The sequence below is a fragment of the Pan paniscus genome, chromosome 7 (genome assembly GCF_029289425.2).
Source record: "Pan paniscus chromosome 7, NHGRI_mPanPan1-v2.0_pri, whole genome shotgun sequence".
In the NCBI taxonomy this organism is placed as follows: domain Eukaryota; kingdom Metazoa; phylum Chordata; class Mammalia; order Primates; family Hominidae; genus Pan; species Pan paniscus.
In genome coordinates, this window is record NC_073256.2 from 67,091,286 (window position 1) to 67,117,319 (window position 26,034).

The following is a 26,034-nucleotide window of genomic DNA, read 5'->3' on the forward strand; positions in this document are numbered from 1 at the left end:
TAAAATCTAAAATTCTGGCTACTCATTAAGGTGCTGCCTCACACACAAAGCATTTTGATTTACACTGTTGATGACCATAGGCCTTTTTACCTATATGTCCACACTGTGATTCATATCTTTCATTGAAGCTTTTTTGTGTCATTTTATTTATTATTTATATTTGTTCCAGTCAGTCTAAAAAAGGAAGTTTATCTGTGGGTAACTGTGATCTCAGTTTAAACAGACATTAAAAGATCAAGAACATGGATAGAAACCTGTTAAAATGACACAAAAGGATACATCTTAAAATGTTTAATCTATGATTAGGCAAATAAAATCAGCCTTTTAAATAAATGTATAGAATGATTAATGGACCATTTCAAAATCAATTAAAAATATGGGCACACAGATCCAAAAGTGACACAAGTACATGGTCACAAATAACAAAGGACAAGCAGATGGCCATTTCAGTGCAAACTCACTGGCAACAAGAAATCATTAGCATATTGTGGTAGAAGAAATAGGCAGGATGGTAAAGGTTACCAGAGTTCTGTTAAGCAATGATTGACGCAGATGGGCAGATGGAAGCATAGAAAGGAAGTACATGGAAAAAGCTGAGAAACAAAAGCCTAGCACAGTGTGGAATACAGGCAACCACTAAAGTGTGAAAGTGATCAGGCATTAGGTTTCTAAAAAACAGACGTTGAACACAAAATGATGTAAGCAAAACAAAGCCCAAACACAGTTTCTTTGAAGGCATTTTTCAATCTCAACATATTAAAAGTTTAAAAATAATGTTGGGGTCCTTTAAAAGTAATTTCCCCCAGAAGTTACCAAAGACCTCAAGAAAATATTTCATTTCTGTGCCTTCTTATTAGAGCAAGGAAAGTATTTTGGGGATATTAGCAGTTCTAGGGAAAAACACAATTTTTTTTCCTGAGACATGTAAATAGGAACAAGAAAGTATTGATCTATTGCTACTAAGGAGTTGATGCTAAACAGTTCAATTTAGAAAACATTCTCTGAATGCAGGAAGACTAGGCTGGAGGAAGCCTTGTGCTTTGTGGGGGCCAAGATCACTCTTGGGGGTCACTGGGGCTCACTGTTCTGAAGCCCTCCCAACCCAGGCACTGCACTAGGCTGGCCACTTCCCTTTTTCTCTGTTCTATGTTTCACACGGTTCAGTGTTTTGGTAGATAACATCCTATGCAAATCTTAAAATAATGAAACTTAACTCAATCAAAATATGCACATATCAGGAAGCCCCTAAAACGGATCATGTAAATTACCGTACTCTCGTCAACTGATGAAAAACTAGTTTAGAAAAAACTGAACCTTTGATATGACTCCAATAGCACTTATATTCTGCTGTTTACTAAACTCTAACCCTACAGGAAGATGGCATGCAAGCACACATGCACACACACAAACGCACACACACAAACACATCCACACACACACACACACACACATGCACGCACACACACCAGAAAGGAAGGGGCTACCCCAGGCTGAGAACCAAAGTACAAAGAAGAATGTGCCTTCTTTATAACACGATTGCATGCCCATGCATATAAATTAATTTCTGGATTCAGAATAGTTTTATTATTGCTGTTGTTACACAGCCTGGCCTCGTAGGAGCCTTCAGCATGTCCTCAAGCTCTGTTGAGTAGACAGTTTGGTAAGTGACTATGAACACAGGGCACAGCCTTTTCACTTTCATATCTGTACTGTCTTTTCTGTATCTGTAAAATATTCTCAAGCACAAATATCTCTTGACAGTTTCCTTCCAGATTAATGACTCCATCTCTTTTGTTGCTAATGGTTGAGTCTGACCTTTGGATAAAGATTGAAGTAGGAAAGAAAAAAAACAACTTTTAACTTGAAACAGATTAGCTTTGAAAATCTTATTGTGTCAAAAAATAATTGGCAAATAAAAATATCTCTCCACTGATGTACATGACATTATTTAAGTTGAAAAATAATTTTCTGAGTGTGGCAGGAGGAACATTTCAATCATGACCTTCTGCTCCCATACCTTGTACAATTATGTTTGCTGCAGCTTGAACAGTGCCGTGGCTATTGTTGGCATGACAGGTAAATCGACCATGATCCCGTTGTGTGATGTTCTGTAAGTAAAGTCCACTGGACGTTGCCACGTGCCTGGATCCATCCAGCTCCAATCCGTTGTCCCTGGTCCAAGTGATATGAGGGTGTGGGTCGCCTGTGGCCATACATTCCAAAGTTGTGCTGGTGCCAATTAAAACCTCTGTGTCCTGAGGCTGGATTACAAAGCTTGGTTTGGCTGATGGTAAAGGGGGAACAAAACAAAATCCAGCAAGTAGCAGTTAGGAAGATTTATTTATTCTGCATTGTGGTTTTAAGATTATTGTCATTTTCAAAATGCCTTTAAACTAAAATATTACACAAATATATATATACATTTAATTCCCAGAGAATTAAATCTAAAATAATGAAATGTGGATTTGCTGTAAGTAAACACTTTTTTAAAAAGATTGCTTGCCTTGATATCACGATGTATTATAGATACTGCAAAGCACCTACCCAATACATATTCCTTATTTTAGGGGCTAAATGTTTAAACATTTCCTCTTAAGAATACTCACATTTTTTTAAACACAGTTTAGGCACATGTCACTGGGAATAAATAAAAGTGCTAAGTCTAAGTAGTCATTTCTTCTTCCTGTTTGCTACCTGGAATTCGGGCAGGAATGCATTTGGGTTACAGGAGCCACTTTGTGATTAAGAGGTGAAAATTATGAGGAATAAAGAAACCTATGTGCAAAGCAGATCAAAAAGCGGAAAGAAGAATATTATTGGCTCACTATAGGTAATGTGGCAGCTCTGTGACAGGCTACCCTTGTCCTACTTGTGGCATACAATTAAAATGCACATGCACAGACACACACACACACACACATAGAAGCTATGTGTTTAAGCCATATCTAGCCAAGCTTTCAGTTACTTTCAGCTAAACGTATTATAAATTGATTCATCAAGTATCCATGTAAATAGAAAATTTAGACTTTCATATAAGAAGTTCCACTCTTACAAATTCATAGGAGTTTCTGTTTTCTGGGAATCTCAAGCAAAAATTAAATATTTGCTAAGGTGTTAAAAATGCCTAATGACTGATTCTAAGTTTGGGGAGGGGGGATCATCCATTCCTGAGACGAACATATTCTGGAGAGTGGAAATAAATTAAATTAATCCAATTCAACAATAAATGTTCAATTTAATTCCTAACAATATCGAGTGTCTTAAGTATATTAGTAACATGCTGGATGTTGGAAAGATACAGAGATGAACAAACACACTCCTCCTTGTATGCTCCTACTCTAGCTGCATGAACAGAGGACAGAACACATCATCTGTAAAACCACAACATGCCTCGGAAAGAATTGTCTCAGAGTTAGGTGTAAATGTGATAGGAGAACATTCTGGCAAGAGGTAAGGGAAAGTATAGGGAAAGTTATTATAATAATTGAAATAAATGTTCCGAGGTAAGTCAGTGGCAGTAGAACTGGAAAAGGAGATAATCTGATGCATGCATGGAACTAAATTTTTAGAGAATTGTGGAAGAAGGAGTAGCACTAGAGGGTGAATCGGAGGTTACTGGAGGAGAGTAATGATACCAATAGAGATAGCAAATACAGGATGCTGTGGGTTTGTGTGGGCAAATGTGTTTGACAGATGTAAAGATTTCCATGTGAAGATAAAAACAAAGTCCTGGCAATGTCCATTGAAATCTCAGGAAGGATCTGAGCAATAAAGACTATAAATTTTACATGAAGTATGAAAGCTGAAAGTTTGGGAAGAGCTCAGATGGAAGAGGAAAAAAATGTGATTAGGGCACGGGGGACTAGAGAAAGGGAGTGGAGGACACACCACATTTTAGGCAGGCAAAAGAGATTTAAAAAGAGAATTGAGGACATTAGGAAAGGATCAAGAGGAAGTCATGTTCTCAAAGTAGAAATGCTCCTGTGTGCAGGGTCAGACTTGACCTAGAGGCAGAAGGGAAGGAGGCTTTGGAAGGAGACAGTGGTGTTTCAATCAGAAATTACTTGGTGTAATCCCAGCACTTTGGGAGGCCTAGGCAGGAGGATCGCTTAAGGACAGGAGTTTCAGTCTGCAGTGAGCTATGATCATGCCACTGCACTCCAGCCTGGGTGACAGAGTGAGACCTTGTCTCTACAAACTTTTTTTTAAAGAAATTACTTGGAAACTATGTGAGGAATTATCATATTCAATCAATCGCCAACTCAAGTGTCTTTTTTTCCTGGAAAACCTCGATTCACTGCAATTTCCTCCATTCACTTTGCCACTGCCCTATCCATGCCACCACCAGCTCTCTTCTGCCCTGCGGCAATTGCCGCTGCAGACTTCCTCATCCTGACATGCCTATCTTACCATGCCCTCCTGTTTGTTCTCTGAACTGCCACCAGAGATATTTTTCTAAAAGAAAAATCTAATTTTGATCATCTCAGTGTAGCGTCATGAGTAGCCTGAGTGATCTGACCCCACTTTATACCTCACCAAATCTCGTGTCATTCCCAGCCTCTCCTCTGTATGCTCCAGGATCTCCATCTCTTGAATATGCCTTGCTCTGTCTTCCCTATGCTGTCTTTTCTCCTGAAATGATGCTTCAGCCCTACTTCTCTGGCTCTCTCCCACTTGTTGTTGCTTTCAACTTAAAGGTCAATGCTCTTGGGAAGACTTGAATGAATGCAATCCTCCAAGGCTGCTCCTCCAAGTGCTCCCCTCCACTGGGATGGGCTGGAGCCGGCTCTGGAGAGCCAGTTGTCAAATTTTCAGTATTCTGCAAGCTGACTGCTACACAAAGCCATTCTTAAAATTTTAACTAAGTAAACTTACAATCAAATAAATTTTATTAACATCAAAACTAACAAATTCATCCCTATTTTTTACTACATTTTATTATTATCTTCAGTCTCAGGGTTATTATGCCTACTGTGTCTGCACGCTAGAAATGCTATATTATGATGAACTTCTGTGCATCTCTTCCCAACTCCACATTCAGTGATATCATTTCGGTAACTAGGAATTGGCCACGGTGAGATTATTTATACAACAGATACTGACAAATGCTGCAAATCAGGGCTCCCTGCTCCTCAGAGCCAATTTACAAACATTTACCAGCACACAACTGTCCTTTATGCTTCTCTCCCTCTCCTTACACATCATAAAACTTATTTCTTGAATTATGGCTATCATCTAATAGATGATGGGCTCAGTAAGGTGAGAGACAATGTATTTCCACCATGTCAACATGCTATTAATGAAAATTTGTTGCAGTCATTATGTCTGGTTTATATAAGCCACTGAAATTATGACAAAGCAAAGCCCCTGGAAAGTTGAATAAGGAACGTGGTTGATAACCATGCAATCTTCAATAGCTAGCTCAGTGGGCATTCAATAAATATGTGTTGGATTAATTCATGATGAATGAATGATTGAATGAATTTCTGAAAAGAGTAATATTCCTGCCTAAGTAACACTGGTTCACTCTGCATAAGGATGCTGGATAGCTGGATGGGGAATCAAAAGGAGAATAGAAAAGTCTTGGAACCACAGTGTGCTGTACCAGAAAGGAACTAAGGCAGGAAATTAAAATAAACTTCAAGAGAAAAAATTCTAGTTTCTCTAAAATGAAATTTAAAAAATCACAGCCAATGGGAATAGTTTCACTTTGAAGCATTACATACTCTAAAGCAGCAATATTAGATCATTTTCCAGTGCAGATAATTGATAGAACTAGAAAATAACAGTTTTACCTGGAAGACTGGAGTATCTGAGCATGGCACTCTGTGTCTTGGCTTCCCCAGCGGAATTTCTGGCCATGCACTGATAGACACCTTGGTCTGACTCTCTGGTGTTTCGGATCATGAGTGTGCCATCATCAAACACATTAAGTCGAGTATCATCTTCCAAATCCAATGAGTGGCTGGAAATATATGTTATACATGTATATTATTTAATCCCATTCATGTTTAAAACTCTTAACAAGACTGAGAATATAGTACTATATAGCTATGTTTCATGTCTACCAAATTTCTTACATTTATTTTATCTGAATAATTTTAATTATTTCACTTTAAATCCTAGTTATCTTGTTCCTATTTCAAGAATACACCCTGAACAAAGGCACTGAGTCAACATTTGATAGAGGGAAATGAGGTTGAGATGTTCTGCCTTCCTGAGTGGCATGAATTTAGACACTGAAGCAAGCGCTCCCATATGACAGACACTTCAGCACATTTTTATATATTTGAATGCCCACTTTTCAGAAAAGAAATCACCAGATGGTAATATGTAATCCTTTTACCTCCTTCCATGAGTCATTCAGTATTCATCCATATTTTGTTAAAGTGTAAAAAAAAATTCCTATTCAAACCAGCACGGGCTCAAAGCCAAGTATAATTATATGACTGAGCAATAAATAACACACCTAACCTACCAAGTTGTTGAATATTACGCCACCTTCTCTGATGTGCACCATTTGGATATACTAGAAAAGTCCCATTTATCAATTAAGTGCATAATCCATTGAGTGCAAGTAGGTTCAGATGTGCAACACCATATCACATCAATAATCGTAAGAAAGGGAGGGTCTGCATGAGTTATTTTTAACAATAAATGCAAAGCTACTGACACAGAAACATATGTTAGAAATGTTTACAGATTTTTTTTCTGGCAAAGATTTTTTTCCTTTAAAAATATTTAATGATTATGTATGAGAAGGTATATAGATTTTCACATGTGTATACTTAGTACTAATGAACGTTTTAGGCATAGATAAAGGAAATCTACTCTCCTCCATCTTCATCACTCAATACATATTTTCTAAACACCGACTAGGTGTCACCCACAAAAACATCATTCCCCGAGAAAGAAAAAGTCCATTAGGAGAATTCCATAGTTCTCCCTTTAACTCATGTATTTGTTTTATAAAGCCAGGTAAACATTTTCCCACTAATTTCAAAATGTACCCACACTAAAGAATAACAGCCTATTCCCACATAGGTAAAAACAGTAAAGTTTGTTAAAGAGATGAATAAATTGTCATTCTTATCTAACCATTTTTTGTTGTGAAAGATAATAAAGAAACAGACAATGGCCATATTTGACTTTTATGTTTTAGAGCGGAATCACAGAGTGAAGGCAGGAAAGATGGAGACAATCTGATCTTCTTCAGCTATTGGGTGAAAAAACCCAATGTGAAGAAGAAGTACCAATTAGCCAAAAAAGAAATTCGAGTTGTCATTTTTGAACAGATTAGTTTCAGAAAAAACAGGCATGCTTTTGAAAAGCCAGCAATGCAAGACAAAGGCAAGAAAAGGAGAAACTGGATGCTCCTATCCATATCGCCTGTGAAGTTTCTCAGTGTAAGTAGCATGAAACGAACATCAGAAAGAATGTTTTTTCAAGGCCAGGTGCAGTGCCTCATGCCTGTAATCCCAGCACTTTGGGAGGCCAAGGCAGGCAGATCGCCTGAGGTCAGGAGTTCAAGAAATAATATTTTTTCTTAAAGTTCCCCATTCAAGGGGCTCATTTAGTATTAAGCAATTTAATTATTTTAAATGCAATTCTAAAATTATCTAACACTGAACCCAAATAAGACTACTTGCAAAGGAATATGACAAATGATGAAATCACATTTTTCAGAAGGTGATTTAAGTTCCTGGAATTTTGTTCCAAAACTTTGCAGCCCAAAATTTCAAAGGCTACCAGATGTGTATGTGCTATCTATCATCTGGCTACACAATGCAATAGAATTCACCAGGATTCATTATGTTAAAAATGATATAAAACAGGCAGTAGCACATCACACCCATAAATTCAAAATGCATCATTCCTTTTCCTAGTAATTTCCCTCTTTGTCCATAACCTCTTCGTTATGCTCATAAAACTTGTTTGCTCATGAATCATGATGTTCCTTCCCAAAAAATCAAAGTCTTCATGTTTCAATATATTCCATTCACATTGTCAGTTTGATGCAAATAGCAATCATATGTAAAAACACAAAGGTTTGCAGAGGTAGAATATATCTGAAGATATTCTATTTTTCCTTGAAAATGTACAAATAAACATATTTGATTTAATAAAGACATACAAATAACTTCTATTAAGGTGTTTCATTACAACAGTCATTTGTTAAGTGCTTTCTAAGAACTAGGTGCTGTAGCTAGATACCAGAAATATTGACAAATAAGTTATCACCACACAAATTAAAACTATCTTCTATGGTCACGCACAGTGACTCACACCTGTGATGCCAGCACTATGGGAGGCTGAGGTGGGAGGATTGCTTGAGGCCAGGAGCTTGAGACAAGCCTGGGCAACACAGTGAGACCCTGTTTCTACAAAAAAATCTAAAAATTAGCCAGATGTGGTGGCATAAGCCTGTAGTCCCAGCTACTTGGAGGCTGAGGTAGGAGGATTGCTTGAGCTCAGAAGTTCAAGCCTGCAGTGAACTATAATTGTGTCGCTGAACTCCAGCCTGGGCAACAGAGTGAGACGCTGTCTGTCTCAAAAAAAAAAAAAAAAAATCTTCCATATACAAAACCATCATCAACCACAAATTATAGTATAGTTGTAAAGTTTGCTTATAATCTACTGGAACTATCAATCATATTTACCATGTTTACTAGAATATGAATTTATTTAGAATGGCCTAAATTTCCATAGCTAAACCTCAACATTATGAAAAGTGTGGAAGACAGCCAACTAGATGCAGCCAGGAAGCCCTTCTCCCGCCAAGAGAAGCCAAAATATTGAAAAAGCCATCACACTTTAAACAGATCTTTTGAGGGAAAACACTGAGAGTTGCTAGAGGGGAAACACAGCCACTGAGGCTGAATAGGATGGAAGCTGGGAAGCCTGCACAGAGTCGCCAAGTGCCAAGACCCGTTCCTAGTCCTGATCAGGTCCTAAAGAAGAGGTGAGTGAAGGAAACTGCAGGGCACCACACCCCCACAATGGACCTCTGGGATCCTAGCTGCAAGAGATCCCACGACCCCCATAGACATTTTAATTGGCGGAGGATCTGCCGGAGAGAAGGCAGAGGCAGAGCTTGAGCCTGCATGGAGCCCAGGTTTTACACATGGGGCAACTCCAGCAAAATGTGACCATAGGTGCCCATGCCCCAAGGCTCTCCATCTTGCTCTGAGTCACTCCAGCCCCTGCTGACTGCTGGGCTGGGATAGAGCAGGGCTGCCTTTCCTACAGGACTAGGACCAATCTGATCTGCATGCTCCCTTGTCTCTGGACCCTCCCAAGGCACCCACCCGGCTGCTCCCATAAGAGCATGCATACAACACAGCCTCCACTACCCAGGGTGAGTGCTTTGCCAGCAGCCTGAGAGCACTACAGCCTCCCCAGCACAGCCAGTGCTAGACCCCAAAGGGCTAAAGGACAAAACCACAGGCCCAATCCCATCCTCCCAGGGTCTAGGCACACAGCTGAAGGATATCAAGCTGAGATCTGTGACTAGAGATTGAGCAGAGGAGGAACTGCCAATCTCAGAACACTGAGAAGAGTGAAATGCAGATTTGTGTTCTGGCACAGGAGCTGGGTGTGCCTCCCCGCCACAGGGCTAGTATGGGAAGGGTGTGACCTTTCTGCTAGCCACAGCCTCTGCCTGAGGGAGCTCCATGGCCTGAAACACCTGACAGCCCAGCGATCTGGGTGCAGAAGGCTTGGGATAAAACCAGCAGATGGAGTAAGCTAGAGGGCAGCCACCAGGAGACCTAGTCAAAGGAGCACAGGCTGGGCAGTCCCTACAGCCATCTGCTGGGCAAAAAACCCAAGCCGTGGGCACTACACCAACTGCATAGCCAAAACAACTCCACCATGCCTGGGGTCCTCTGCCATTGACCTCCTACACAAACACACCACCCATAGACATATCACAAAGCACAGAGGACCAGTGGGCCCCTAGGGAGCTGCAAGTCTCCTGATAAGCTATCCTTTGGCTCGGGTTTCCCCTAAGAGTGAGGGTAGCACAGCCTGTCAGGGCCCCTTTGGGCCTAAGAAAATGTAGGTGTGTCAACAGTGATTGGAGGAGGGTCTTCCAAGGCCCAGGAATAGACTTGGCAAGGAAGTATATCTCTCACTTCCTGTCTCCCCCACCCCCAGAGCACTGTAGCAAATAAGAACAAGCCGAAATACAAAAGAAGTGCACAGCTGAGGAAGAGTCTGTCAGCCCTTACTCTTAAGCACCATCTACTGAATTGCAGCCTGAAATACACCACCAAACAAAAATTCTTTCAGCACATATCACCCATGAAACACAATGCAAAAATCTAGCCACAAATTAAGTTCCCACACAGGGCCTTGATATTCAGAAAGCACACAGAAGCAAAGTCATTCAACGATATTCAACATACACCGCAGTCAAAACCTCAAGGGAAATAACATAAAAACAAAAAGCCCCATACAACTGACAGCAACTTCAAAGAGATAAAGGAACACCAGCCCTCTCAAATGAGTAAGAATCAGCGCAAGAACTCAGGCAATTAAAAAAGTCAGAGCATCTTATTACTTCCAAATGACTGTACTGACTCCCCAGCAATGGATCCTAACCAGATTGAAATGGCTGAAATGACAGACATAGAATTCAGAATCTGGATGGCAAGGAAGCTCAATGAGATAAGGAGAAAGTTGAAACCTAATCCAAGGAAGCCAATAGAATGACTCAATAGTTGAAAGATAATGTAGACATTTTAAGAAAGAACCAAATTGAACTTCTGGAATTGAAAAAATCACTACAGGAATTTCATAATACAGTTAGAAGCATTAACAACAGAACAGACCAAGCTGAGGCAAGAATCTCAGAGCTCAAAAACTGGTTCTTTGAATCAACCCAGTCAGACAAAAAGAGAGAAAAAAGAATTAAAAAGACGGAATAAAATCTCTGAGAAATATGGGATTACATAAGGAGACCAAACCTACAATTCATTGGCATTCCTGAGAGAAAATGAAGAAGAGTAAACAACTGGGAAAACATATCTGAGAATACAGTCCACAAAAATTTCCCCAATATTGATAGAGACATCAGCATGCAAATTCAAGAAATTCAGAGAATCCCTGCAAGATATTACACAAGATGCCCCCAAGACACACAGTCATCAGATTCTGTGAGGTCAACATGAAAAAAAAACCTTAAAGGAAGCTAGAAAAAAGGGTTAGATTTCTTACAAAGGGAGCCCCATAGGGCTAACAGCAGACTTCTTAGCAGAAACCTTGCAAGCCAGAAGAGATTTGGGACCTTTTCTCAAAATACTTAAAGAAAAGAAATTCCAACCAAGAATTTCATATCCAGCCAAACTAAACTTTATAAGTGAAGGATAAATAAAATTCTTCCCAGACAAGCAAATGTTAAGAGAATTGGTTAACACTAGAACAGCCTTATAAGAGGACCTTAAGGGAGTTCTAAACATGGAAACAAAAGAATGATGCCTACTATCACCAAGACATATTTAAGTACATACCCCATAGATAGACCCTATAAAGCAACTACACAGTCAAGCCTACCAAACAACGAGCTAACCAAGAAGATCGAAACAGCACGTATCAATATTAACCTTGAATGTAAATAGTCTAAATGGTCCATTAAAAAGGCACAGAGTGGCAAGTTGGATTTTTAAAAAGACCCAATCTTTTGCTGTCTTCAACAGACTCATCTCACATGTAATGACACTCAAAGGCTCAAAGTAAAAGGATGGAGAAAGATCTCTCATGTAATTGGAAAACAAAAAAGGGTAGGAGGTTGCTATTCTTACATAAGATAAAATGACTTTAAACCACCAATTATAAAAAAAAGGACAAATAAGGGCACTACATAATGATAATTAGTTCAATTCAACAAGAAGGCAAAGAAATTCTGAACTTAAATTTGACACTTGACCAACCAGACTTGATAGATAGCTACAGAACACTTTATCCAATAATAACAGAATATACTTTCTTCTCATATGTACATGGAAGATGACCATGTACTTAGCCATAAAGCAAGTCTCAATAAATGCAAAAACATCAAAATCATACCAACCATACTCTCAGACACAGTGTAATAAAAATAAAAAATGAATACCAAGAATATCTCTCAAAATACGGAAATTGAACAACTTAATCCTGAATGACTTTTGGGTAAACAACAAAATTAAAGCAAATCAAAAAATTCTTTGAAATTCATTAAAATAGAAACACAACATACCAAAATCTCTAGAATGCAGCAAAAGCAATGTTAAGAGGAGAGTTTATAAAGCTAAAAGCCTACATGAAGTTAAGAAAGATCTCAAATTAACAATCTAGAGGAACTCAAAAAAAAAAAAAAAAACTAAAATAAACTAATCCAAAAGTGAAGCAGAAGAAAAAATATAACTGACTGGGCACAGTGGCTCATGCCTGTAATACCAGCACTTTGGGAGTCTGAGGCAGGAGGACTTTTTGAGCCCAGGAGTTTGAGACCAGCCTAGGCAATGCAGCAAGACCCTGTATCTACAAAAAATGAAAATATTAGCTGGGTGTGCTGGCATGTGCCTGTAGTCTCAGCTACTCAGGAGCCTGAGGTGGAATGATTGTTTGAGCCTGGGAGGTCAAGGCTGCAGTAAGCCATGATTGCACCATTACAATTTAGCCTGGGTGACAGAGTGAGACCCCATCTCTAATTTTTTAAAAAATCAATTTTTAAAAATAAAATAACCAAAATCAGAGCAGAACATGAAACTGACACACAAGATCCATACAAAAGATCAATGAAACCAAAAGTTGGTTATTGGAAAGGATAAAGAGGATTGCTAGAACATTGGCTAGATTAACAAAGAAAAAAAGAGAGATGTTTCAATAAGCACAATCAGAAATGGCAAAGATGATACTACAACAATTCCCACAGAAATACAAAAGACCAGAGAGTCTATTAAGAGGAAATGGACAATTCCCATAAACACACAACCTCCCAAATTAAACCAGAAAGAAGCTGAAACCCTGAATAGATAAATAATGAGTTCTGATACATGGGCACAGGGAGGGGAACATCACACACCAGGGCCTGTCGCGGGGTGGGGAGCTAGAGGAGGGATAGCATTAGGAGAAATACCTAATGTAGATGACAGGTTGATGGGTGCAGAAACCACCAAGGCACATGTATACCTATGTAACAAACCTGCACGTTCTGCACATGTATCCCAGAACTTAAAGTATAATAATAACAATAATGATAATGAGTTCTGAAATTGAATCTGTAATAAAAATCCTACCAATCAAAAAAGGCTTGGACTACATGGAGTCACAGCCAAATTTTACCTGACATACAAAGAAGAGCTTGTGCCAATTCTACTGAACCTATTCTAAAAAGTCAAGGAAGAAAGATCCTCCCTAGCTCATTCTATGAAGTGAATATCATCCTGATACTAAAATCTGGCAGAGACACAACAAAAAAGGAAACCATGGGCCAGTATCCCTGATAAACATAAATCCCAAAATCCTCAACAAAATGCTAGCAAACTGAATCCAGCAGTACATCAGAAAGTTAATTTACCATGACCAAGTAGGCTTTATTCCTGAGATACTAAGTTGGTTCAACATATGCAAATCAATACATGTCATTCACCACATAAACAGAATTTTAAAAAATTATATGATCATCTCAGTAGATGTGGAGAAAGCTTTCTATAAAATCCAGCATTCCTTCATGATAAAAAAAAAACCTCAACAAACTAGGCATCAAAGGAACATACCTCAAAATAATAAAAGCCATCAATTACAAACCCACAGCCAATATCATACTGAATGGGCAAAAGCTGGAAGCATTCCCCTTGAGAACCAAAACAAGACAAGAATGTCCACTTTCACCATTCCTATTCAACATAGTACTGGAAGTCCTAGCCAGAGCAATCACGTAAGAGAAGGAAATAAATGACATCCAAATAGAAGAAAAGTCAAACTATCTCTATTTGCTGATAATATGATTCTATACCATGAAAACCCTAAACACTCCACCAAAGCCTCCTAGAACTGATAAAGGATTTCAGTAAATTTTCAGGATACAAAATCAATGTGTAAAAAATAGTAGCATTTCTGTACACCAATAATGTTCAAGCTGAAAGCCACATCAAATATGTAATCTCACTTACAATAGCCACAAAAAGAAAAAATATCTAGAACTACCTCTAACCAAGTAAGTGAAATATTGCTGCAAGGAGAACTACAAAACATTGTTGAAAGAAACCACAGATGACACCAATAAATAACAAAGCATTTCATGCTCATAAATTGGAAGAATCAATATTGTTCAAATGGCCATACTGCCCAAGGCAATTTACAAATTCAATGCTATTCCTATCAAACCACCAATGTCATTTTTCACAGATTTAGAAAAAAAAACCTATTCTAAAATTCATATGAAACAGAAAAAGAGCCTTAGTAGCCAAAGCAATTCTAAGCAAAAAGAACAAAGCTGGAAGCATCACATTATCCAACATCAAACTATTCTACAAGGCTACACTAAACAAAACATGGTGCTAGTACAAAAACAGAAACATAGACAAACAGAACAGAATAGAGAACCCAGAAACAAAACTGCACCTCTACAGCCATCTGATCTTCAACAAAGTCAACAAAACTAAGCAATGGAAAAGGATTCCCTATTCAATAAATGGTGCTGGGAGAACTGGCTATCCATATGCAGAAAGATGAAACGAGACCCCTATATATCACCATATACAAAAATCAACTCAGGATGGATTAAAGACTTAAATATAAGACTTCAAACTGTAAAAATTTTAGAAAACCTAAGAAATACCCTTCTCAACATCAGTCTTGGCAAAGAATTTATGGCTAAGTCCTCAAAGCAATTGCAATGAAAACAAAAATTGACAAGTGGGACCTAATTAAACTAAAGAGTTTCTGCACAGCAAGATAAACTATCAACAGAGTAAATAGACAACTTACAGTCTGGGAGAAAGTATCCACAAACTACACATCTGACAAAAGCCTAATATCCTCAATCTACAAGGAACTTAAACAAATCAACAAAAAAAACACAAATAACCTTATTAATAAGCGGGCAAAGTACAAGAACAGACACTTCCCACAGGAAGGCACACAGGCAGCCAACAAACTTATGAAAAAATGTTCATTATCACAAATCATCAGATAAATGCAAATCAAAACCACAGTAATATGCCATCTAGCACCTGCCAGAATGGCTTTCAATAAAAAGTCAAAAAATAACAGGTCTTGTTGGGGCTGCAGAGAAAAGCTAATGCTTCCACACTGTTGGAAATGTAGATTAGTTTAGCCACTGCAGACAGCAGTTTGAAGATTTCTCAAAGAAGTAAAAGTTGAGCTACCATACAACACAGCAACCCCATTACTGGATACCCAAAGAAAAATAAATCCTTCTACCAAAAAGACCCATGTGTCTGTATGTTAATTACAGCACTGTTAGCAATAGCAAAAACATAGAATCAACACAGGTTCCTATCAATGGTGGACTGGATAAAGAAAATGTACTACATACACACCTTGGAATACTGTGCAGCCATAAAAAAGAATGGAATCATGTCCTTTGCAACAACTTGAATGCAGTTGAAGGCCATTATCCTAAGTGAACTAATGCAGGAACAACAACGACAACAAACAAATACTGTTTGTCTTTACAAATTACAAATATTCTCATTGTAAGTTAGAGCTAAATATTGTAATTCTACATACTTACAAATATTACCACTTGTAAGTGGGCACTAAGTATTGGGTACATATGGACGTAAAGATGGGAATATTAGACACTGGGGAATACATGATGGAGAGGTAGGGAGGGAGATAAGTGTTGAAAAACTACCTATTTGTTACTATGCTCACTTCTTGGGTAGTGGTTCTGTCATATTCCAAACCTCAGCATCATGTAGTATACCTTTGTAACAAACGTGCACTTGTACCTCCAGAATGTACAATAAAAGTTGAAAAAGAAATAGAAAAGTCTGGTTGGTTTTTAAATCTCTTTCATCAAGTCACTGTCTTGCTCAACATCTTCTAATGGGTCTCAAAGTTTATAAACTGAAAGCCCAAGTCATTAGCTTTGCCATTATTATGCAATCTTTTTCTATTTCTCCCCAAGGTAAAACCTTAATTCTCACAAATTTGCTCTACACACTTTCCTGAAACTAACCTTCATTCTGAGCTTTTAATTATTCTTCCTTCAGCCTGGCAGGTTTCTCTCATCTTTGAAGCTATTCAGTTATTCTAAAACTACTTATTAAGTGCTGGTAATCATTTCATTTTCCTACTGAGAAATGTAAAGAATCTCTAAAATTATCTTGACAAATGGCTGTTTCCTAAAACTTGTTTAAATTGTAATAAAAGAAAGGGATTTTTATGAAATTGATTCTTGGCTATGAGTTGAGATTTTGTATCTTTGCATGTGATCAATCTTGATAAGTGTTCTATAACTGCTTGAAAAGATAGTAAGGTTTAGCTTTGTATGTAGTAGATATCATCAGTGTTTTAAGCTATGTTTAGATATTGCTGCTAATTTTTTGTTCCTAATCTTTCTGGGAAAGCAGTATTAAAATTTCTTGCTGTAATTTGATTTGTGTAAATATATCCTTATAATTCTCTCAATCTTGTTTTATTCTTCAGCAGCTATTTTGTTAGGTATATAAAGGTTCATGAATTTTAAATTCAGGTGAATTACATCTTTTATCATTAAGTATGATCTAATGATTTGTGATTACACTATAATAGTCTTACATCATCCTTATCTTGATCAGTATAACTTGGTTGATATATTTGTTTACCTATCGACTTTCCACCTTTCAGTGTCATAATGTTTCAGATACACCTCTTATAAATAGCATATAGCTGGATTTTAAAATTCAATATTATGTCTTCCAATAGACTATTTATTGTTTTCACGAATGTATTTAAATTTCTGATGAGTTATTTTATATTTTCTCTTTCCCAAGCCTTTTCTCTGACTTTTTAATCCATCCCTGCTTCCCTTTTGTGGATTGATCCAGTTTTCTTTATCCACTTTTTTTCTCCTCCTAGTCTGGAAGGATCCTTCTATTTGTTAATATTCCATCTTAATTGTTAATATGCACTCTTGACTTAACAGAATTCACAGTATCACTCTTCACCTCAAAAATGAGGCATGTAAAATAATTTAACTATGTTCTCTCTCCTTATAACTCTTCTATTAATATTGTCTAACGTTCTACTTTTTTCTTACTTTAAAGTTGTTCAGTCCTTAATAATCTAAGTTTATTCATATTTATCAACATGTTTAAAACTTTCTTTGTTCAACTTTGCTTTTTGCAAATCACATCTTTCTTATTGGATCAAACTCCTACTTACTGAAACACAACCACTTGCCATTCTTTCAGCAAATACTCCTGAATAAAGCTCTATTCTTTGCCTGAAAATGTTATTTCACCTTGTCAGATAATTTACCTGGATGTAAAACTGAAGGAAATCAGTTATTTTTCCTTAACACTCTAAATATATTTCATTGTCTTCTGTCTGATGTAAAGTTTACCGCAAATATAATTGCTGTACATTTGAAGGTAATCTGCAGATTACTTGGGAATGAAAGATTTTGTCTCTGACTTTCAATGTTGTGATCACAGTGAAGAGTATAGATTTATTTTTTAAATCCTATTTTGGAATCAATATAATTCTCATTCTGAAATTTTCTGATTTTTTTATTTCTGGATAATTCTAGCCTTACCTTTTCAAATGTTGCGTTTAGCTCATTCTTTCCTACCTGTCTTTCTGGAACTCCTACTGGATAGACACTAGACCTTTGCATTGTAGTCTCCATGTCTCTTAACCACACTTAAATCTGGTTATTCCCACATAACTACTTTCTAATCCTCCAATTCTACCTCTGGTTGTGTCTAATCAGTTTTTAATCCACTCCTCTAAGGACCCTAAATCCAGGTCCTCTCCAGGGAAGTAGAAAAGGGTAATGATAATGAAAGGAAACATGGGTAGCTTCTGAGTTGGGGTATTTTTTCTTAGCCTGGTTCATGTTGAACAGATGTTTGTTTAAAATAATTTGCTATACCACACTTTATGCTCCATGCACTTTCAGGATATATATTATCTTTCTATAAAAAATACTCAACAGTAAATAATCAGTAAGTTAATAGTTACTCATGTTAAACATTTCTTGTCATAAACTCTTCTCTTTCATCTTTTATTTTTTGGTATAAAATGATTAACGTTTTAACAGACATTTTTACCCATACTTTTCTTTATTCTATTCTTTCTTTTTAGATTTCTTTGTTTTCCTTTCAAATACATCTTAGCTTCTTTAGTCACTATATTTGAAACTTTTATGTCATAAGTTAAAACAGGCAATGTGATTTTTTCACTTGTTTCTTTCTAAATACTAGTGAGTATCTTTGCAACCTTGAACACATCATTTTAAAATTTAAATTGTAAGAAAGCAGAAAAAGCAGTTTTAAGACATTAAAACAGCGATTTCTGTTTCTCAAGTGCACTTGAGCAATCTAAAGATGGAAATAAATTGAACACTTCTATCAGTTGAAGTCTTTCTCGTGGGCTAGTTTCCAGATTTAATAGTATTCATAATTGCCTTCTATACAAGCTATTTTAAACCTACACTTACTAGACTCTTTACAAGAATTTAAAACACATGGCTGAGTTTCTGGCTACAATTATAAATCCAAATTATATACAAAAAGCAAAAAAACTGTATAATATATTTTAGAATGTTTTATACAGACAAAAAAATCAGAGTTGATTATACACGTGACAAAAGAAAGTCAGTGAAAGTCTGTGCAAGAATGGAAGGGACACATGAAAACCATGGTAATTATCATTATCATAACTAATGATAATATTATTGTCCAAGTGCTATCATTGAATTGTATTAGGTATATAGTGCACTTTATGTTTCTATTTTATGTTAACTACCAGTTCAGTTTTAAAACAGATATACAAACCAATGGAACAGAACAGAGGCCTCAGAAATAGTGCCATACATCTACAAATATCTGATCTTTGACAAACCTGACAAAAACAAGAAATGGGAAAAGGATTCTCTATTTAATAAATGGTATTGGGAAAACTGGCTAGCCATATGCAGAAAACTGAAACTGGACCCCTTCCATACACCTTATACAAAAATTAACTTGAGATGGATTAAAGACTTCAACATAAGACCTAAAACCATAAAAACCCTAGAAGAAAACCTAGGCATTGGAACCAGAAAGAGAATCACAACCCATGTCCATGCTCAGTATTTACTTGTTGTGTATCCAAATAAACTCAGGTTTGGGGTTTCCTTCCGCCCGGCAGGTGAAGTAGACAGTATTTCCTGATGGTACCTCCACATCCTGGGGCTCAAAAGTAATTCGGGGGCTCTCTGCAACAAAAGAATTATTAATATATTTTTCAGAGATACAAAATTATGGCCTTCCAAGATGCTGAGAAAGAGATATAGGCAATTTAAATTTATTTCTACATTAAAGTTTTACACATCGAACTGCATTTACCCGGTAATACATGTACCAGGTTAGAGATTAGACATATATTTGACTTACACTTTAGAAGTTTGAAAGATTCACTGCACAAAGGGATCTCCAATGAAGTAAATTAAGTAAATTTTCCTGTGCTTTTATTTCTAGGAGCTCAATACAACCATATTTATGGAAGGAATTTGATTTTATGGGTCAATTTTTCAAACCAAGTACTTAAACTGAGCTTGCAGTTTTGCAGGCACTCTTCCTAGACAATTAGCTATCTAAGCACCCAACCACCCACTTTACACAATTTACAACAAGTGATATGTCTAGACCTCAAAACTGGTTGAGCAAAATTCTTATCTATATAAATGAATGATTCCATCTTCCAATAATAATTGAGTGGTAAAACATGAAAACACTTAAATTATTTCAATAAGAAGATGGAGTGATTGATTTTGTAATGAATCAGGTAATATTATTGAACTTAAATTATAAAGAACAATGTACGAAAGGGACTTTTAGTTTTCTATAGTTTCACCTAATTCTCTTTAAACCTTTCTAAATAATAAAACTCTTCCTTTTATAAGTGCCTTATCTGAAATTTCCTGTCATTAACCGTGACTATTATGTCTGTAGAACATTCCGTAGATCTTTAGTAATCTTGCTTACTTCATTAAAAGTCCATATAATTAATATCTTGGCTTTATTCTTTTTAGATGAATGCTTTTATTCATTTGTGTAATTAAAAAAAAAAATTCAACATCAGTTATGTGCCAGACAAGGCGCTAGGACTATTGATGAAGCAGTGTTCAAAATAGACAAGGTCTCTGTACCAAGGGGTTTACAGTTTCATTGAAGCAGTAGAAAATAAACACACACACACGCACACACAAATACATATTAACATATGCGGCAAATGCTTAGATGGAAAATAAACGATGTTTTGATGTATTATAAAAAGGGACCTGATTCAGTATGGAGGGATAGGTAGGTCAGTGGGAAGCGGGTTTAAATGAAGGCTTTCCATGTAATTCATATTTAAAAGGAGGACCATTAAAAGAAGTAGAATCAGAATATTGTAGGCAGGAAAGACAGCATGTAAAAATTCCTTGGGTTGAAGAAAGGCTTAAGAACTTCCAAGAATGGAGAACACTGAGTTGGCTACAACACTGAGAAAAGAGTAAGTGACTGGAGGGATAGCATTAGGAGATATACCTAATGTTAAATGATGAGTTAATGGGTGCAGCACACCAACATGGCACATGTATACATATGTAACTAACCTGCACGTTGGGCACACATACCCTAAAACTTAATGTCTAATTTAAAAAAAAAAACAAAAACAGTAAGTGACTGGAGGAGCAGAGTGTAGCCAGGAAGGACTGTACAAAAAGAATCAACCACGTTAAGAATTTTGTGCTTTATTTTAAGGTAGGAACCTATATAAGGATTATAGATGAAGAAATGATGTATTAAGATGTGTTTTTAAACAATTTTCCCAAACATAAAGGAGCAAGAAAAATGAAAGCTGGGATATCAGTTAAGATGTGAAGCAATCCAGCCAAACTTGACTGTGGTTTGAAGTGGAAGTTAGTAGTAAAGATGGGAGCTATGGACAAGCTTGAGAATTTTTTGGCAGTAAAGACCAAGTCAATTTTCTTGTCAATTTGAATATAAATTAATTATATTGATATGATTTTTAATTACTTGTTTAGAGAAATTCAAAAAAATGGCTTGCCAGTGAGGGGGTGGAAAGCAAATTTTTGCTGTAATTACAGCAGTCATGTGAGTGAATCTCCAAGACATGAATTATCACACACACACACACACACACACACACACACACACACACACACAAAGGTATTCATTTATTTCTATTTAAACCGAAATATAGGAATAGAGATACATAGAGATATATTCTTATATTCACATGAAAAGCTTTAAATGAAAATCAAATAATATTGTAAGCAGCCGTAATAAATTATTTGGGTAAAGCTTATTGCTTTAGTAAGGTTGTCAGAATATAACCATATGCTTATTAAATCCAAGGTTTCCATTATTTAAAAATTTACAAAGAGATGGTAAAACTGATTTTCATTATTTTAGTCGCATTCATGGTCCCATTATACATTTAAAAAATCAATTAGTGAATTTGTTGAGGGCTTTCTCAGCAATGAATATTAGCAATTATTTGATTTAAAGTTGAAACCCCTAAATTACTGATTATTAACACTAAGTCACACCAAGGAATAAGTGGAGATTTTAATGTTGGACACCACTTCTGGTGACCTTGTTGAAAATCAGTTTTCTCAATATTTCTCCTCTGAAATTACGGAAATTAGATTAAATCTTCCTCAAAGACTCTCTCAGCTCTTAATTTTATGTTGATAAAAACTTCTTTAAATGAAAATGCAGATGATGGAAAGGAAATTGGCCATACTTTTACCACATTCCTTAAAAACACTTTCTGATAACACGTTCTTCTAAAATGCAATATTATATAATAAACATTTACAAAAAGAGAGCAAATGAAAGACAGTTCTATCTTATGTACACATTGAAATTTACGTACGGCAATTGAATTCCTCTACTGTTACTGAAGCAACTGCACGCCCATGGAGTCTCCTGGGATATTCGCAGGTAGCCGCAGCCTGGGTGTGGCCATGTTGGGCAAAGCCTTGTAAAAGCTCCTTCAGCCACATCAGATCACAGTCACAAACCAGGGCGTTGGAATCCAGACGCCTAGGCATGCAGGCAAGAAGTACAACTGTTAAAAGGGACTATTAATTTCTATGATGAATCTTTTGAGTGGTAATATTTAATTTCCCCTGATTTACCTTGTCTGTTACATTTTTGACTCCAGGATTCTATTAACCAATAAACAGATTTTAAGAATCACTTAACTCATTGCATATCTTGCACAGAGTAGACACATTTTCAAATTAACCATGTTTTTGAGAAGCCACTTTAAAACTGGAAAAGCGGTTTTCCCTTAATGTGCACTATGTCTATTATAAATAAATAATTGTGAGGTGAAATGAATCCTTATTTGTTTCAGAGAAATGTAGAATTAAAACTGTAAGTATGGCCAGGTGCAGTAGCTCACGCCTGTAATTCAAGTGCTTTGGGAGGCCTAGGCAAAAGGATCACTCGAGGCCAGGAGTTTGAGACCAGCCTGGGCATTCTAGCAAGGCTCCCTCTCCAAAGATAAAAATTTTCTTTAATTTCTTTATAGTTTCAACTTTTATTCTAGATTCAGGGGGTACATATGCAGTTTGTTACCTGGGTATATTGCATAATGCTGAGGTTTGTGGTCCTATTGATCTCATCACCAAAGTACTGAACATAGTACCCAATAGTTTTGCAACCCTCACCCCCCTCCCTCCCTTCCCTCACCAGTAGTCCCCTGTGTCTATCGTTGTCATTTTCATTAACTATGAGTACCCAATATTTAGATCCCACTTATAAGTGAGAACATATGGTGTTTGGTTTACTGTTCCTGCATTAATTCATTACTTCATTCTTTTTTATGGCTGTGTCTACAATTTTTTATTTAGCCAAGCATGGTGGCACCCACCTGTAGTCCCAGCCACTTGGGAGGCTGAGGTGGGAGAATCACTTGAGCCCAGGAGTTGGAGGCTGCAGTGAGCTATGAAGGCACCACTGCACTCCAGCCTGGGTGACAGAGTGCGACCCTGTCCCAAAAGCAAAAACAAACAAACAAACAAACAAAAAAGCTGTAAGTACTGAAGTGTTCTAGTTTGCTTTGTTTATGTGTTACAGAACAAGGAAGCTGTAATGTGGTGGTGGTATTTCAATATTTTTGGATTACTCAAAAGAGTGGTAGAAGCTTTGCTGCCCAAAGGAGGCTTATAAATGTGACGTGTGATCCACGCAGCTCCCCCAGGAGTTGGCTTTTTTCTTTTGTAAACTCCTTGGCATCAATATGGATAGGCATGTGTTCTCTGTGTTTTCCACTTGCTCTAAAGGACAGAAGCCAAGCTTTCCTTTTTTATAATGTTCAAAGTCCCAGTTAGAAGGTCCCCCTCTGGAATTGCCACATGTAGACTGTAACAGGAAGGTGATGGCTCTTTTCATTTCTTTATGGTGTTTCCTAAGATAGGCACACAAGTTATTCATTTTTGCCAAGTTACACTATACTTCACTAATTTTTCTGTCACATTTTTCCTCATGAAATAAAATAGATCACCAAAGAGATTTATGGTATATACCTCCATTCTTGCCAAAAGATGCGTGGCAAAAAGGCGCAGAAATGATTAATACTTTTTTTCATTACTCCCAATGGGTTAAAAAGGGAGCTTTTGCTAAGTAGAATTCACAAGTCTGTCTATGGTGGCAGTTGGATCACACTCTATGCAAGGAAGTCCAGCAATAAAAGGGTAATGTGTTTTAGAAACTAAAACACTTCCTAAAACAACTGTAAACATTTTAATAAATTTAAGAAAGTTTTATTATCTGACAGTTTTGTAAAATGTTTTGTAGATACCCAATTCATAAGACTAATTTTTATAACTGTATCTAGATTTTATTATATTACCCTGAAAATGATAGCTATATTTAGTAGCTTTAAATTGCTAAAGGGAAAACATTTGCACTTATTGAAAAGTTAGTTAGCCATATACATATTATTTGCTTAATGTTTCCAACAAGACTTCACACTAACGTGAGAATATAAAGCCATGGCTAAAGTAGGGAATTCTGTCAGCCTTGTCGGGAGTGAGGTGTAAGTCATAAAAGTCAACTAGCCCTTGTTCAGGACAGCGCTGTTGGTTCAGTGGGCCTCAGCTGTTCTTTGTCACTGACTGACTTATTGTACCAGCTACGTGGCTATAAAACAGATCTAGTTCAACAGTATTGTGTTTGAAGTTCACATTTATATTTTGAGTTTAATTTCTCGTAATTTTATCAAAAAGGAACATGCAAGAACTTACTCCTCTAAATATAAAGGAGTAAGTTCTCACTTCAGCATCACCATGACGTTCCTCTGAGTTGAACATAAGCAAGGATGTGAATACACATCCCCTGGGAGCATCCTGAGCATGGCAGCCTCACCATGCAATTGCCCCATCTCCCAGAGGTCATCACTGTTTGCTCATCACCTTCCCTCAGTCATACATTCCCTTAACGCAACCTCATGCTTATGTGTTTTGGTAATAACTGAGCACAAGATTTCATTTCTTTCTAATTATTATTTTCAACTTAAGATATCAATAGTGGGGATGCAAAACATGAAGAAAACAACAAAAGGATACAGATTTTCACTTGCCAGTTGAAAAACTCCTTTTATGTTCGGAAAATAATCTAGTAGTAAAAGTATACTTTTATATGATAATCTGAGTAATCTTTATAAATAATTTTCAAATTTATCATGAGAAAACGTTTTCAAAATTTTGCCTATAATTTAGAGCCATGAATATTGAAAACCAAGGAGCAATAGAGTAAATCAATAAGAAAGATGGTTCTTATGAATCTTTATTAGACTATACTAAATATTGAATACACTATGTTTAAAATCATTATCATTTTACTGTTCTCCATTTTGAAAGTACTCTTACATCAAATATCATACCAAGTATAATAAATAAAAGCCCTCTGATGGTATGCAGTCAAGAACCACAGCACTAAAATAATTACGCACTTGGAATATATTCTCTGCTCAATGAAAAATTTCAAAGGAAATAAGTGGTGCTAGGTAAATTAATCTTTTCTATTTGAAAACAGTAACACCTCACTTGTACTTACACAATCCCTTTCACTTAAAGATCCAAAAACACTTTTAAACAAAACAAGATCAAAAACATTTTATTGATTTTTACAGTCCACTTGTGAGGAGTGTGGTTGTCATGAGTTAGAAATGGCATGGTACAGATGGAGAACCCAGTGTCGGGTGATCCTTCAAAGTGCCACGCCCGGAGTCAAGGGCAGAATTCCCGCTGGTTTCTCTGCCCTCACAAGCTATCAGTGAATGGACACTCCTCAGTTGAAAAACTTTATTGTTGAAGGTGGAATTCATTTAATAGTAGGTGTAGCCCTCTATTGCTCTCCGGTATTCTGTTGCTCTCATCTAAATTGTAGCCAAAATAGGACAGGAGTTGAGGATTTGGAATAAACAGGTGCCCAGTTTCCACCCCGTCTTGGACCCATCGGGATTTCATGGACCCTGAGCAGGTTGCTCAAATCATCTGTATATCAGTTTCCCATAAAATAAATTTATAACATAAAGATAGTTTGTCAAAATAACAAGCCAAAAAAATCATCTTAAAACATTTGGAATAAGCACAGTGCATGCATGTAAGGTGCATACTGGCACATCACTGTAAGGAGAACTCCCTCGGCCTCTTTATTGGCAGTTATTTTTGCATGTGTGTTCCAGCAATGGAGTGAATGCTGTTTCAGTAAATGTAAGAGGAGGCTAGAATAAAAAAGCTGCTACTAAGATTTAACATGAAAGAATAATAAAAAGAGATTAGAAAAGACTAAGGGATTTGGCACTTCA

At 36.8% G+C, this 26,034-nt stretch overlaps 1 protein-coding gene across 1 annotated transcript in view; it reads right to left on the bottom strand.

Annotated features, from left to right (window-relative positions):
• The window catches only part of PXDNL (peroxidasin like), a 348,918-nt gene that overhangs the window by 131,750 nt on the left and 191,134 nt on the right, over positions 1–26,034 (bottom strand). The window contains exons 7-10 of the mRNA XM_024929820.5: positions 22,090–22,259; positions 19,300–19,417; positions 5,796–5,965; positions 2,018–2,284 (exon numbers count right to left, since the gene is read on the bottom strand). Of these exons, the coding sequence (XP_024785588.5) occupies positions 2,018–2,284; positions 5,796–5,965; positions 19,300–19,417; positions 22,090–22,259 (725 nt within the window). The remainder of the gene's footprint in view (positions 1–2,017; positions 2,285–5,795; positions 5,966–19,299; positions 19,418–22,089; positions 22,260–26,034) is intronic.